Raw genomic sequence first — 16,497 nt, 5'->3', positions numbered from 1 at the left:
GTTTGTCCCATTTGGTGAAATCTTGTTTTACAATGGACCCCACACCTCGCTGCCATAAAGTGCAATTGGTTCAATGACACATTCAATTAGTTTTAGCCACATTTTAATAGGTATTTCAATTTGAATTTGTTTTTTAATGGCGTAGAATGCCTTGCGTGCTTTCTCTCTCAGTTCATTCACTGGATCATTAAGGTGTCCAGTTGAGCTTATTTTTAAACCTGAGTAATTGTAGTGTGTGCAGTACTCTATATATTTGTACCAATTGAGAACTTTGGTCTAATTCCCTGAGATCTGGATCTTCTCTGGAAAATCATTATTTTAGTATTTTTTGCGGTTTACTGCCAGGGCCCAGGTCTGGCAGTACTGCTCTAGCAGGTCCAGGCTCTGCTGTAGGCCATGTGCTGTGGGTGACAGCAGGCATAGGTAATCTGCGAAGAGCAGGCATTTAACCTCTGAATTGTGGAGACTAACACTAGGGGCTGGGGATTTTTCTAGAATAGTGGCCAATTCGTTGATGTAAATATTGATGTAAATGAGTGCAGAGCTCAGATTGCAATCCTGGTGAAGCCCCGCCCCTGGTTAAGAATTCTGTTATTTTCTTGCCAATTTTGATGCTGCACGTATTGATTTAATTATGTCATATGTTTTACCCCCTACACCACTTTCAATAACTTTGTAGAACAGTCCTGTATGCCAAATAGAATGAAATGCTTTTTGGAAGTCGATAAAGCAAGCGTTCATTTTGGTATTATTTTGGTGGAAATATGATCAGTCGTGCGATGTTTTGGTATAAATCCAATTAGGCTTTTACTCATGACATTGTGCTTATTAAGGAAGTTTAGCACTCTTACATTTATAATACTACAGAAAATCTTCCCCAGGTTACTGTTCACACAAATGCCTCTGTAATTGTTAGGGTCAAATTTGTCTCCGTTCTTAAAGATTGGGGTTATGAGTCCTTGATTCCAGATGTCAGGGAAATAACCTACACTCAGGATCAAATTAAACAGTTTTAATATAGCCAATTGACATTTTGCACTAGTGAATTTGAGCATCTCCTTTAGGATGCCATCTGGTCCGCATGCTTTTTTAAATTTGAGGGCCTGAAGTTTCTTATAGAGCTGCTGGTGAGTAATTGGGGAGTCCAATGGATTTTGATAGTCCTTTATAGCTTTTTCTAATCCATCCAACTTCTCATGAATTTGGCATTGTTCTGTGTTTGTGTCAATTTGAATGGTGTTATAGAGTGTTTTATAGAGTGTCAGCTGCTGGCTGTTGTACTGTGCTTTTTTGGTTCTGAGTGTACGTTTATAGAGTTTTAAAGTCTCACAGTAATGAAGGCGTAATTCACCATTATTTGGGTCTCTGTGCTTTTGGTTTGATAGTGTTCTAAGTTCTTTCCTTATAATGTTACAATCTGCATCAAACCAGTTGTCATCTGTGGTCTTTTATTTTTATTTTTTATCAATTTCAGTTGTGCTTCTTTTGCCATTTGCCTGAATATATAGTTGATGTTTTTTTACTGCTAGATTGATGCCTTCTTTACTGTGAGTGAATGTGGTATCCAGAAAGTTATCTAAGAGTGTTTGGATATTTTGGTTACTGGTTGCGTTCTGGTATTCTTCTGTGCTGTTTTGGCCCATCTGTATGAATTTCTGATGTTGTACAGCTTACTGGGCTGTGAATGTGTGGTTGTTTCCATGTCTGTTCTTTTGAGGAACAACGTAATTTGGCTGTGATCAGACAGAGGTGTAAGTGGCTTGACAGTGAATGAGCTGAGAGAGAAAGGGTCAATGTCTATAATCATATAGTCTACTGTGATGTGGCCAATAGGTGAATCTCCCCAAAGAGTCCCCCCGTAACCTACCATTTACAAAGTACAAACCCAGGCTTCGACAGAGCTGCAACAGATCCCTTCCGTTTTTGTTGATGGTGCTGTCACTGTTGTTTCTATGGGGGAGATTAAGACAGTTAGAAACAGTATGGCCTGTAATAAAGCTGTCCCCTCGTATGGTTGTTAGATCAGGTAGTGTTCCTGTGTGCACATTTGTGTCCCCACAGATGAGCACATTTCCCTGGGCCTGGAAATGGCACGTCTCTTCCTCAAGGCTGGGGAATATGTCCTCTCAGTAATATGGGGATTCCGAGGGGAGGGGGGGGGGGAGATATATATTGCGCAAAGGAACACATATTTTTCTGTCAGTACAAGTTATTTTTTTCAGCTTTAACCAAATGTGATATTTACCAATTTCGAGAGGATCAATTAGATTTTGTAGTTCGGATTTGTACCAAATGATCAATCCTCCAGAGTCTCTGCCTCTATTGACTGAGCTGTGTTTCTGTGACGGCAGAATTACCTCTCTGTAGCCTGTGGGACAGTTAGTGACAATGTATGCCTTACACCATGTCTCCTGCAGAATGATGACATCAACATCTTTAAGATTTTTTTAAACTCCAGTGCTAAACTCTTCAGTCCAAAGGTTGATGAGTTTAGGCCCTGAATGTTCCACATGGTAACTGATAGTGATTTCATGTTGCAAAAAGAAAGAACAGCACAGTCAAAAATACAGTAACTTCTAACTACTAAGTTGTTAAGAGTGAGATAAACAGGATAACAGCAAACATTTGTTCTGTTATATATATATATATATATTCCTATTCATTGAACAAGTAAACTTTTAGTACAATGTGTGTGTGTGTGTGTGTGCGAGAGCGTGCGCGTTTAGTGCAGTTTAGTGCAGATGTATTGGAGGAGCTGTTTAATCTCACTCAATCCTACAGGGTTCTGAGGACCTCCGCGTAGCTGCACTGGTCCTGCTGTTGGGCCCTGTGGAGTGGAGGGGGCCAGGTCTGGGCCGGGGGGCTTCCTCTCTGGTCTGGTAGAGGTGGTGATCTGGTGCGGGGTAGTAGGCTGGGCCCGGTCCAGTCTGGCTAAGCCGATGGAAGTGGTGATGCTCTGGTGGTGGGTGGAGCCTGTGGGGTGTGCTGGTTCTGGTGGGGCGTTGAGGGGGCCTGGGGCTCCTTGGTGGTGCAGTGGTCTGGTAGGGGTCTCTGGGTGGTCCTCTGTCCAGTGCGGCATGGGGTGTTTGTCTACCAAGTGCCACGTCCTTTAGAGACTTGGCAAACATCCCTATTGTCTGCTTCCTCAGGTGGGAGTGGTCGTGCAGATGCTCTGGGGTGACTGTTGGGTGGTGAGCAACGTGCACGTTCGGGAGTAGGCCACACCCTCTGGTGATGTCAGCGTTAACTTTCTGAATGGTACAGGAATAAAAGTCTTTGCGGGGCAGCAGAGTGGAGATGGTGATGTGGGAGTTGGGGGAACCACTCAAAGGCCCTCTCTGCTACTCTGTTGACCAGGCTGCCTACTCTCTCCTGCTCCTCTCGCAGGTTGTTGGTGCCGGTGTGAATAATAATGTGGCCTGGTGTGCCAAAGTCAGGCTGGGACAGGATGTGGAGTGCATCCTGCGTTTTTGGGCACCATATTTTGGACACCTTGTGGTGGGGGAAGAATTTATCCTCTTGGATGAATTTCCCATTTGAGTCAATGAGGATGGCCACCTCAGTGGGTTTTACCAGAGTAGTGGGTTTTACGGTGTGGGGCTGGGGCTGGGGTTCACAGGGCCTGTGTATAAGGAGGGGTGTGTGGGGGTGTGTCATGGGGGGGCCAGAGAGCTTCTCTCTGTAGTAGGTGTCCCCATGTGAGCCTCCTTGTTGACTGGGGGTGTGGGTAAAGGGTGGTCGGTATGGGGGTGGGGGGGTGGGGGGGGGTTGTGGGTGAGGGTGGGTCAGTGGGGGTGTTAGGGGTGGTGAGGGGCTGCAGCTTCTCTCTAAGGGTCTCTACAGTCTGTTCTCTATGCTGCAGCACCCTCTTGATGACAGACAACTCCTTTGCCATCTCCTCCTTTACCTGCACCAGCTCTCTCCTCATGGTGCCTTTACCTCCTCAAGCACTGTGGTGAGGCTCTCTCCTCATGGTGCCTTTACCTCCTCAAGCACTGTGGTGAGGCTCTCTCCTCATGGTGCCTGTACCTCCTCAAGCACTATGGTGAGGCTCTCTCCTCATGGTGCCTTTACCTCCTCAAGCACTGTGGTGAGGCTCTCTCCTCATGGTGCCTGTACCTCCTCAAGCGCTGTGGTGAGGCTCTCTCCTCATGGTGCCTTTCTCTCCTCATGGTGGCCTTTACCTCCTCAAGCACTGTGGTGAGGCTCTCTCCTCATGGTGCCTTTACCTCCTCAAGCACTGTGGTGAGGCTCTCTCCTCATGGTGGCCTTTACCTCCTCAAGCACTGTGGTGAGCCTCTCTCCTCATGGTGCCTTTACCTCCTCAAGCACTGTGGTAAGGCTCTCTCTCAGCTCCTGGACAGAGTTCTTCAGCTGGGTCCTGCACTGGTTGATCTGGTCCTGTAGAAGCTCTGTGTCTGGGCTGGAGGTGGTGTAGTCGGGGGGGGGCTGCTCCTTTAGCTCAGTAACCCATACCTCTAACAGAGCCAGCCTGTCTCTCAGCAGGCTGATGGTAGTGTGGTCTTGGCTCTGGTGGTCGTAGGCAGGCAGGGGGGAGGACAGATCTGTTGTGTGGGTCTGGGCCTGGGCTCCTGCTGTTGGAGTGCCTGAGGTGAGGGAGAGATCGGGGTGCTGTCCTTGTCCTTTTGGTTTCTGCTATCTTCCTTAGTCCTGCACAAAAGAGCTGAGTGCAGCCTCACTGCCCTGGACCATGTTTACCGTCAGTAACCGGTTTTCCTGGTCCTTTTCGCTGTCCTCCCCTTGCAGATGCCTTTCTTTATCGTATAGCTGAAATGCCTGGTTACAGCTGTATGCAGTAGTGTGGTCGGTGTAAATAACAGGTTTGCAACAGTCCTGTTGTGTATGCAGTCTCTCTCTCTCTCTCTCTCTCTCTCTCTCTCTCTCTCTCTCAATTCAATTTCAATTTCAATTTAAGGGCTTTATTGGCATGGGAAACGTATGTTAACATTGCCAAAGCAAGTGAAGTAGATAGTAAACTAAAGTGAAATAAAAAATCAATATTAACAGTAAACATTACACTCAGAAGTTCCAAAAGAATAAAGACATTTCAAATGTCATATTATGTATATATACAGTGTTGTAACAATGTGCAAATAGTTAAAGTACAAATGGGAAAATAAATAAACATAAATATGGGTTGTATTTATAATGGTGTTTGTTCTTCACTGGTTGCCCTTTTCTTGTGGCAACAGGTCACAATATTGCAGCTGTGATGGCACACTGTGGTTTTTCACCAGTAGATAAGGGAGTTTATCAAAATTGGGTTTGTTTTCAAATTCTTTGTGGATCTCTGTAATCTGAGGGAAATATGTGTCTCTAATATGGTCATAACATTTGGCAGGAAGTTAGGAAGTGCAGCTCAGTTTCTCTCTCTCTCTCTCTCTCTCTCTCTCTCTCTCTCTCTCTCTCTCTCTCTCTCTCTCTCTCTCTCTCTCTCTCTCTCTCTCTCTCTCTCTCTCTCTCTCTCTCTCTCTCTCTCTCTCTCTCTCTCTCTCTCTCTCTCTCTCTCTCTCTCTCTCTCTCTCTCTCTCTCTCTCTCTCTCTCTCTCTCTCTCTCTCTCTCTCTCTCTCTCTCTCTCCTTCTCTTCTGCAGGGAACCGCAGGGAACCGAATATATATACTGCAGAAGAGAAGGAGAGAGCAGCATATCTTGTGAATAGGGCATTTATCTGGTGTTATGGTGTTATAGCATCACCATCATAGCTCTGTGATGAGGCCTGGGAGAAATGGAGAAATGAATAGAAATCATTCAGAGGTTCCATTAAAAGCCAAGAGTATCACACAACACACACACACACACACTACACACACACGTGTGCAGTCAAACATATACAGACACACACACAGGGCCTATTAAAGTATTACAGGAGAAGGAACACTCTTTACAGGGCATTAGTGTGGCAGGGCTATGGGAAGAATTTAAATATACATATTATACAGTATATCTTCCTCTGGGCTCTGAAACCCCACCCTGGGAGAGAGATAAGGATGTTTACATAGTCCCTGACACAGAGCAGGAATTACATTAGGCTGAGGTGATCTAGTGTCCCAGTGTCTTTAAACACTTATATTATCCTTGATAAAGCCTTATGCTGTGTCTGTGTGTTACCACCATAGCATGGTGCCTGTACAGAATAAGGCGGGTCACAGCAAAGAGCTAACACAAACACACACACACACACACACACACACACACACACACACACACACACACACACACACACACACACACACACATAATAATGGTTCTAAATAGTACCAGATAGGGGTTCTTTGGCTTGTAACCATAGCGGAACCCTTTTTGGTGCTATATAGAACCATTTTTGGTGCTATATAAAAGCCTTTTTTGAAGGTTCTATAAAGAACCATGCTTATAAGGTTCTAAAGGGAACCTGTATGGTGGCTATAAAGAACCTGTTTCTAAGATTCTATAAAGAACCATTAAAAAAGGTTATATACAGCACCAAAAAAGGGTTCCTCTATGGTTACAACCCTTTTGGGCTATATAGGACCATTTTATGGTTCTATAAAGAACCTTTCAAATCTGAAAGGTTCTTTGTAAATCCTTTTGAAGAACCATACAGGGTTTTTATTCTGGTCAGCCATATTATATTCCATCGGCGTTATACTGTGTTAATTGACAAGTTGAATCAAGTGAGCTACCTCTGGAACAGCTGGGGGTCCCTGAGGAGAGAATTGAAACCACTGACTGATTTTGTCAACCATTCTCAATTGACACCAGGCCATAAAGGAGTCTATAGCCATAGTCATATAACACATATGATAGCATAACACAACAGATAGATGAACTGGAATGACACTCTCACTAACAAAAAGAGCTGTGACCAAACCAAGCCCCAAAATATTCAAATGAGCCGCTTCCCCTACATTTGAATTATTGCTAAAAGAGAAAAGAACCCTTTTGTTAACTGCAAAGAACCATTGAAGAGCTTAAAGGGTTATTTGAGTCATTATGGTTCCACATAGAACTATTCACCCTTCCCAAGGAACCCTCATTTTTTTGAGTGTACAGTACACACACACACACACACACTCCAGATCAGTCTAGGGTCACAGCGGAGGGCAGTCTGTATTGCGCTGTGTTTAAGACCGTTAAACTTAATGACCTCCTTCATCCTCCTAGCCTATTAAATAAACTACAACATTAGTCTGCCAAATGAAGTTTGGCCTTTTACGCTTGCTCTCCGGGATGTGGCGGTTTTATCAGGAAGTGATAAAAGGTAGATCATCTCACGCCCACTTGAGGGGAAGATGGGTTGATTTTAACAATGGAAACGATCCTACACCATACAGCTGATATGAGCTAATCTTATTCTAGCCCTGCAGTATGATTTAATAGGGCAGTGGCCTAATGGTATAGTCTTTTAATGAGGTGAAATGGTTATATGGTATATAGTGATAAGTTTAATAGAGAAACGTGCCTAGCTTATGACGCAGGCCTGACGAGCATAGATTCCTTGTCTTTATTGGGTTGGTGTAAAGCAGGAGTGAACATACTGTATCTGGTACACTACGGCTGCAGTATCTGCTGGTTCTCAGCCTGTGTTTCAATCAGAGACTGATAACACCTGGTTAACCATGTGGTTGAAATATCTGGCCAATCAATGATACCATGTGTCTTGTTTTTACACCAAACAAAAGAGCAGTAAAACAACCCTGGAGAACACTGGTGAAACCCTGACGTTGCCTTTAGACTGGAGGACTCCACTATGGACCTTGAGGTCCTCACCACTGCTATTGTCCGTCCTTCCCTCTAATCAGGGATTGATTAAGACTTTGGACCTTTGACACCAGGTGAGAGGTGAGCCAATCAGTGAAATTAATCAGTCATTTAACTACAAGGTAGAAAAGAAAACCAGCAGCAATGCAGCCCACAACGAATGGAGATGCGCTCCCTTGTTGTAAAGACTTGGCTTACACTTCTACAACAGGGCTGTTGTGTTTCAGGAGTTTACTTACGCCAAACAACTGATCCAGGATAATGTATTTGTCACCCCCCTATGGTTGAGGTTAGGATAGGGAACACTACCCACTATCAGACCTGTGTGTCACACAAAATTACTTCCCCGTTGTTTTTGACGAGTCACTGACACTCCATTACTGTGAACATGGGGAAAGGGACCTCAAGCAGTTGTAAATGTGTGTGTGTGTGTGTGTTTGTGTGTGTGTTCATGCATGTGTGTTATTGTGTGTTTGTGTTTGTGTGTTTTCCAGTACATTTGATTGAAGTGTAATCCCAGCAGGCTTATAGTACCTCTTATGAGCCCAGCATGTTTTCTGTCAGAACCGAGATGCTCTAACGTCAAATAAACAAGGAAGTGGTAGATATTCTTCCAAACTGACATATATACACAGAGGATGAGAGGTTTACTCACACTAAGAAAAGGCGAGTGAGAAGGGAAAGACAGAGAGAACGAGAGGGAAGAAGAGAGGGACAGTGGGAGAGAAAAAGTGCTACTCTATGTTATATGTAACAATTTGGTTGCTTCCTTGCTTTCTCTCTCTCCATCCCTCCCCTCTCGCTCTCTCTTTCTCTCTTGCTCTCTCTCTATCTCTCTCTCTCTCTCTCTCTCTCGCTCTTTCCCTCTCTCTATATATATCCCTTCTCTATGTCATTAGCCAGGGTGCTCTGTATTTATAACCTCCATAAAGTTTTTATGGCCTCACCATTACATGGAGGTCATACTGACATGCTAACACACACACAACACACACACACACACACACACACACACACACACACACACACACACACACACACACACTGTAGAAATAAATAAACACACAAGCACTCTGACATACAAAACACACTGTGCTGAACATACCGTACTACAAACGCACCTTTACACACACATCACAGAAAGTGGTACTATGCACACACAAGCACATGAACACACACATTCAAACACACTGGCGTGATGTGAGTGAGGTATATAAAAAGAGATGCAGTGTATCTGTTTCTATCGGCCTCATACTTATTGAGCTCTGCTGGCGATAAAACACTGGCTATCAATCCCTGAGTCCACCTACTAGGAAGCTTGGCTTCCGGGATCATGCCCCTGCCTTGTCCAATGGAAGGTCTTGTTGAGGAGTGGTGTATATCTCCCTGTTCCATCTCAGTGAGATAGTAGCGGCTCCTGTATCCTATCTGTACCGCATCGCACAAGCGCAATGACCAGCCTTAGAAATAAACAGTACAGGGGATACAAATAACACACACACACGCAAAAATAAACATTTGAATGCAGACACGCACACGCACGCACACGCACACACTTACTTGGAGCTGTAGTCTACACAGTGAAAACCAGTTAGAGGAACTAGAGAAATGGAGTTCTCTATCTGCCTCAATTCATTATTGCACTGTATTCAGTTACATCTGCTCCATCCCTGTCTCTATCTGATTGCCAAGCAGAACTAACCCAGTGACAAGAGCTCAGCATCTCTCCGGTGGCCAAGCAGAACTAACCCCAGGAGTGAATCAGGATACACAGAGAGATATGGCGACAGACACCTACAGTGAAACACACAGGCTTTTAAACAGCCTAGAAAAGCTGTGTTAGTAACCAGATCAGGTCATATTCCAATGGCAGTGTAATACAACATTCATTTAGCTGCCAGGGACTCTTCTGAATCCTGAGAAGAGAGAGAGAGAGAGAGAGAGAGAGAGAGAGAGAGAGAGAGAGAGAGAGAGAGAGAGAGAGAAGAGAGAGAGAGAGGAGAGAGAGAGAGAGAGAGAGAGAGAGAGAGAGAGAGAGAGAGAGAGAGAGAGAGAGAGAGAGAGAGAGAGAGAGGAGAGAGAGAGAGAGAGAGGAATATGGATAGAGAGCGAATAGGGAATGAAAAACGTAACCTTTCCGTCAACCCTAATCAGCACAGTTGACCCAGCAGGGTCCCAACTCCACTGCCTCCTGCCCAGCCAATGGAGAACACACCTGGGCTGCCCCCAAGCACAGCGTGCCCTCAACCCTGTAACTCACCCTGCAGCTAGGGCTGACGAGCGCGGGTGTTTGTCTACATGTGTTAAAAAAGAGGACTTATGTAAGTGTGTGTTGGTGTATGTATGCGTATGTGTGTGTGTTTGATACGTGCGTGTGTATGCAAGCATGTGTGTATGCAAGTGTGTGTGCATTCACGTATGCGGGCCTGTGTGTGTGTGTGTGTCTCCCTGACCTTGGTCCTGGCTCTTTAGCTCTCTGTGTTGGAAGGGGTTTAGCAGTGTTTGGCTGGCTGTAAAGTGCTGATCTGGACCAAGAGATGCATTACGGGCCAACGCTTCAACATCAATTAACACACCAGCAGGAGGTCACAGCACTGTAGAGAGATGTGTGTGCGTGTGTGAGAGAGAAAATCTCCTACAACGCAAAACAGTAGAATGGAGAAAAGTCAAAAGCAGAACAACTCTGCAGGAAAGAGGAAGTGATATCCTAAACAAGTACACCCCTCCATCCCTCCCTCCATCTTACCTGTGACGGAGAGCTCAGTGGTCCTGCGTACCACGAAGCCCCCAAAGGTGACCTCACAGGTGTAGTTGCCGATGTCGTCCTCTTTGACCTCTCTGATGGACAGAGTGTCTCTTCTCTGGAGGATGGAGGCCCGCCACTGCTTCGGACGACACTCCTGGGGTCACACGCACATGAGCATACACAATACAATGTGGAGTTACAGTGCTATTGACACTGAGACTCATTAAATCATCATAACATAGAGAACATGTTGGATTGTTATCTCATGAACACCAACAACAGCAATGAAGATTCTGCTGAGGTGGCCAATGCATGATGCCTTTGATTTCTGCATTGGTCACATACTGAATTTGTCAACGTTAAGTTGCTTTGGATAGTGGCATCTATTACAGTTAGGGACATTGGGGAAGAGGAGACCAAACAGAGTCATTATGTTATCCAGACTGTAGAGAGGACTGTGAAGAGAGCAGTGGAATGCATAGTGTATCACTGCCACCAGAGAGAACCCATATGGGAAGATGATAAGTTTAGTAACCTGAGTTATCCTACTTATTTAATAGAAGTGTATTGCACTGAACTGAATATTCCAGATTCAATATTCTCCGACTGGTAAGGACATGGAATGTCATTTGAAAAGTCTTCACTGGCAAAATAATGTGTGTGTGTGTGTGTGGTGTGTGTGTATGCGTATGTGTGTGGTGTGTGTGTGTGTACATAGGTGGAGTGTACATAGGCTCCTCAATACGGGTACTCTCTTCCCTCTCTGGCAGGGACAGCTCTGGCTCAGAGGATTCTATTCCACCATAGCTCGCGGCAACCCTCGGAATTCAATCAGCTCTGCTGCAGAGCAATCCAAATAACTCTGGGTTCCAGCGCTCCCAGTCATTATCCAAGCCTTAATTGAATTCTGGGAGAACCTGGAGGTCGAGCCCGACCGGCTAATTTACCACTGATCTGCCTTTGATTAGTTTGGCCTGGGCCGCTCCCTGGGATGCTCGCCTGTGATCCGCAGGCCATGACTGACCTCAACAGGGGAGAACTCAGGTGAGAAGGTAACTCGAGAGTCGGATAATAGATATCTTAGGCTAGCAGCATTTAGAGGACTCTCTCTCTCTCTCTCTCTCTCTCTCTCTCTCTCTCTCTCTCTCTCTCTCTCTCTCTCTCTCTCTCTCTCTCTCTCTCTCTCTCTCTCTCTCTCTCTCTCTCTCCCCATCTCCCTCCTTCCCCTCCCTCCCTTCCCCCTCCACTCTCCTCTGCTCTCCTACTTTTCCGCAGGGCAACGAGAACTATAATATAAAAAGGTTCTCTCCTCATCATGTGTGTGAATAATGAATCCCATCTTTGTGAAAGCCCTCTGTTCCTCTGTCTCTGTATTCTCTCCTTAGATGACCTCTACACGGGTACTGGTGCACTGCAGACAGGCGTCATGTAATTCTCCTATTATTAACACATCCCCCCTTGCATAATCTAACCCAGTCTCAGGCTCCTACGGACACAGCTTTTACATTCGTAGAAACAACTGGGAAGACATCTGAAAACAAAGCAATGAGGCACCATCTTCACCAAGGTAAATCAGACACGCACACACGCACGCACGCACCACACACACGCACACACGTCGCTCACCTTAAACCAGGTGATATCAGGGTCTTTCCCAGCTTCTATGTAGTCCTCTATGTCTGGACAGGTGATGTCTTTGCTCTTGCTGAGTTCGGCCTTCTCCGTATGTCTCATGTCAGAGTTGTAGCAGAGGTCTGTGTCATTCTCAGCCACGTGGAGAGACATGGACACCTTCATACAGTAGGTCGAATTCCTGGAACACACAAGCACAACCAAAAGGTCACTGACAAGATTCAGACTATAAGAGAAAATGCATTGTCAAAACAACTCTGCTTATTCTGCTTACATTAGCTTTCTTTTTTCTCTCTCCGACTTTCTTTATTAGTCCCTCTTCCCCTGTCCTCATTCCTTCCCACACGCACACAAACACACACAACACACACCGCAAACACACACGCGCACACACACACATTGTCGGAGTTAGTGCTAACGACGTGTTCAGCAGGCTTACTGAACCAATGACTCAGGCTCACGACCACTATTGATTAATGGAGGGCAGTGCAGCCTGCACTGGGAATAATAATGACACAACAGACACACACAACACACAAACACAAAGACCTGGGGACAGAAGGAGTGGAAGAACCTGCTTAGTCATCACAGTGATGTAATAGCCCTCCTGACAGCACAGGCAACGACCATACTGTAGGTTGGGTCTAAATACAGTCAAATGGCTTCATTTTCTTGTCTACCTTCCTTCATTATGAGTCATAGGAGGAAGCCAGTGGCATGACTGTAACATATGCTCATTGTCTGTAGCGGATGGCTAAGTTTGCATCACACAGAGACATCATCTCTTCAGATATATGAATTGCTGATGTACTCGTTCAATAAATGCCATGGCTGTTATTGGTCAGCGGAAAAGTTGGTGGCTTCGGGAGTATGTTGTGCAGTGTGCGTGTGTATGTATGGTATCCTGGAGATGTTTTACTACATGTTATAGCTCAATAAACACACCCGCTCTTGCAGTTCCACATCCTACCTGTGGGGGCAGCATCCCCAATACCACCACCCACTCTCTCTGCCTTGTGTGACCTGTGTAGCATATGGGGCTTCATTAATTACATTACCTTTACTGCTGGCCAGATGCTCCCATTCCGGCTACATGACAGGCTTTCATATGATGTAGTCAAGTTATGGAGTAACAAGAGAGTCACCTCTCCCATAGAAGCACCCCTGACCTCCAGACCATAAAACACATACAGCTGAGGCCTGTCAGACACTGCACCAAGCTACAAGAGATAGAGCCAACAGGCAGGCTGGGAGGCTCTCTTACTGTGGGATGGAGCTAACTGAGAATAGGGCTAGGTAGGATTGGACTGGAAAACCGTAGCCAGACGTTAGATAATACTATGACTGTGTTATTTTAAATGTTGCGTTTTTCTATCGCCTAAACATAAAGTAACTCCGGGTTCCAGCGCTCCCAGTCATTATCCAAGCCTTAATTGAATTCTGGGAAAACCTGGAGGTCGAGCCCGACCAGCTAATCTACCACTGATCTGTCTTTGATTAGATTAGTTTGGCCTGATGACCTCATAGCAGAGGGAACATCTGAGCCAATCAGATTCCTGGAGTCCCAGGGGAAACAATGAGGAGCTCTCTACCTGTTAACATTCAAACTGGGGGATCACTGCAGGATTGTGGGAAATTGTTAGTGTTGTTTGATTGATGGACAGTCAGGGGTCGACAATTCGTCCGAAACGTTCAAATGCTGTTTCAGTCCAACACAGCAAGGATTAGTCTCCTACTCGCGTTAGCTTCCATTCTCCACACATTATTATCCCCCACATACGTACGCTCCCAGAGTAATCACAACAGGAAAACCACACACGTAGACACAGAGAGATGCAGGCTCATTTGAGAGGTGGTGAATTAATTCAGTGGGAGACACATGCATGGACTACAAAGGTGGAGGGAGGGAGGGTGTTTAGAGAGAAAACACTGGAGGTTACAGCTCTCATTTACATTAAGTGGGGATGGAGAGAGAGAGAAAAAAAGAGAGGGGGAGAGGAGGAAGAGAGATAGACAGAGGGGGTAGAGAGAGAAACAAAAACAAGGAGAGAGATAGAGAGAGGGTGAGAGGGAGGGAGAGAGCAGGGGAGAGAGAGAACATGATTGTTATGTAGATTAAGTCACTTCACAACATACACTGATGGAAAAGTTAGAGTTCCAGACAGCAAAGGAGAAAAGGCACTAACACACACACACACACACATACACCACATCTCCTTCAGGAAAAAACATCTGGAAGGTTTCAATGCTAAACTGTACTTTCTCCACAGATTTAGATATAGCCAACTCAATATAGCGGCATACTCCATGCACCACAATACAGTAAGACTATCTACGCTCCAAATAGTTGATAATAACCGCTACCAGTCAAACTTCAAGTGAATGGTTGAAAATCTGACCAGACTTATACAATACGACTATCAATCACTGAGAAAAAGCAGGAGACAAAAATGTGTTATTGTGATATCGACTGTACGAGCAGCAATGAACTCTCCTCTCTCTCTCTCTCTCTCTCTCTCTCTCTCTCTCCTCTCTCTCTCTCTCTCTCTCTCTCTCTCTCTCTCTCTCTCTCTCTCTCTCTCTCTCTCTCTCTCTCTCTCTCTCTCTCTCTCTCTCTCTCTCTCTCTCATCTCTCCTCTCTCTCTCTCTCTCTCTCTCTCTCTCTCCTCTCTCTCTCTCTCCTCTCTCTCTCTCTCTCTCTCTCTCTCTCTCCTCTCCTCTCTCTCTCTCTCATCTCTCTCTCTCTCTCTCTCTCTCTCTCTCTCTCTCTCTCTCTCTCCTCTCTCTCTCTCTCTCTCTCTCTCTCTCTCTCTCTCTCTCTCTCCCCTCCCCCCCAGCAGAGCTGCTTGGTGGAAGTGTTTGGGTCATGTGTGCTCAAATTTGAGACTCAGAAGCTTACCCTCCAACAAAAAGAGAATTGATTTCAGCTCAGCTGCAAATCTCCAAAGTGCTTCTCTGATTAGGATATTGGAGAACTCTTGAATCCCCCCCATACACTACATCTGACTGAATACATGAAGCCTGAAGAATTTTAACACTTTAAAACACTGGAGAACATGCTTTTCATAATGCATGTGATCTGCTTGTCTAGTGTCATACAGAAATTATTTTTAAAGTAATGGTCAAGTCTTAGAGAGGGAGAGAGTGAAGGAGAGAGGAGTGAAAGAGAGAGTACTATGTTGCCTCCAGGCCTATGAGAAACATCCACTTCAGACCCTCTCAACAGAACGACAAAAACACAACCCCTTTGATTCTGACTCAGCCAGAGAAAGGAAGGGGGAAGAGATTGTGAGAGAGAGGGAGCGCGAGTGAGAAGCGACAGCAATCAATATCACAGAGGAGTACCCACAGTTAAATGTAGAGGGATGGAGTAAAGGAGGAAGGGAGCATGTAGCCAAAAGAGTAAATAATCCCTAGTTTCCCTAGTTTGTTCCTCGTGTCTTATCGTAGCTCTAGTATCCCTACTGTCCCTCCTGTCTTACCGTAGCACGTAGAAGTTGACTAGAGCAGTAGAGCACAGTTAGTCCCTCGTGTCTTTCCGTAGCACGCAGGAATAGACTAGAGCAGCAGAGCACAGTTTGTCCCTCGTGTCTTACCGTAGCACGCAGGAGTAGAGGCCCACGTCCTGCAGGTCGGCCGGTCTGAACCAGATGGCGTCCTCCTCCTTGCTCATGCGCACGCCGTCAAAGGAGATGGGCTCCTCGAAGTCTCCGTGGCCCAGGCCAGAGCTGCGGTACCACATGAGGCTAAGGCCCACACTCTGAGCCTGGCTGTAGTTGGCCCGGATGTAGCCGTAGAACAGGGCACACTTCAGCCTCACAGGCTCTCCCTGCAGCACACGATACTTCAGGTAATCCACCGACCAGTCTGTACAGAGGTCAACTATGGAGGGAGAGAGAGAAAGAGAGACAGAGAGAGAGAGAGAGAGAGAGAGAGAGAGAGAGAGAGAGAGAGAGAGAGAGAGAGAGAGAGAGAGAGAGAACCAGGATGTTGTTATATTCTATTGACCAGTCCGTACAGCTGTCAACTACAGGGGGAGAGATAGAAGGGGATGTTGAGTTAGCTATCCTCAAGACAGAGGAGAGAGAGTTAAATTATTATTCTCTGTAGACAAGTCCGTACAGCTGTCAACTATGGGGGGGTTACACATGTTTCTACCCTACCATCATTAGTCCTTAATCAGTAAACATGGAAACAAAACAACAAAAACACACAACCATGTTGTGCACTGAGCGAGAGAATCCTACATCTGGGAAAACAGATTTCAGCTGAATTTAATCAGTGTGGCCTTAGTGGATGCTAAATCAGTGTGTGTGTGTGTATTTCTGTCTGTGCCACTTTCTGTTTTGTATTCTCT

At 45.6% G+C, this 16,497-nt stretch overlaps 1 protein-coding gene across 1 annotated transcript in view; it reads right to left on the bottom strand.

Moving 5' to 3' along the window:
- LOC311129219 (interleukin-1 receptor accessory protein-like 1) overlaps positions 1-16,497 on the bottom strand; it is a gene marked incomplete at both ends in the record, with an annotated part of 126,444 nt that overhangs the window by 8,517 nt on the left and 101,430 nt on the right. Inside the window, 6 exons of the mRNA XM_084161522.1 lie at positions 2,780-3,251; positions 3,367-3,606; positions 4,321-4,607; positions 10,509-10,662; positions 12,135-12,321; positions 15,737-16,022. Of these exons, the coding sequence (XP_084017648.1) occupies positions 2,780-3,251; positions 3,367-3,606; positions 4,321-4,607; positions 10,509-10,662; positions 12,135-12,321; positions 15,737-16,022 (1,626 nt within the window). The remainder of the gene's footprint in view (positions 1-2,779; positions 3,252-3,366; positions 3,607-4,320; positions 4,608-10,508; positions 10,663-12,134; positions 12,322-15,736; positions 16,023-16,497) is intronic.

This window comes from Coregonus lavaretus, assembly GCF_964263955.1.
Source record: "Coregonus lavaretus genome assembly, chromosome: 5".
Lineage (NCBI taxonomy): Eukaryota > Metazoa > Chordata > Actinopteri > Salmoniformes > Salmonidae > Coregonus > Coregonus lavaretus.
The sequence above is the reverse complement of the archived record's forward strand: the minus strand, read 5'-3'. Positions and strand labels throughout refer to the sequence as shown.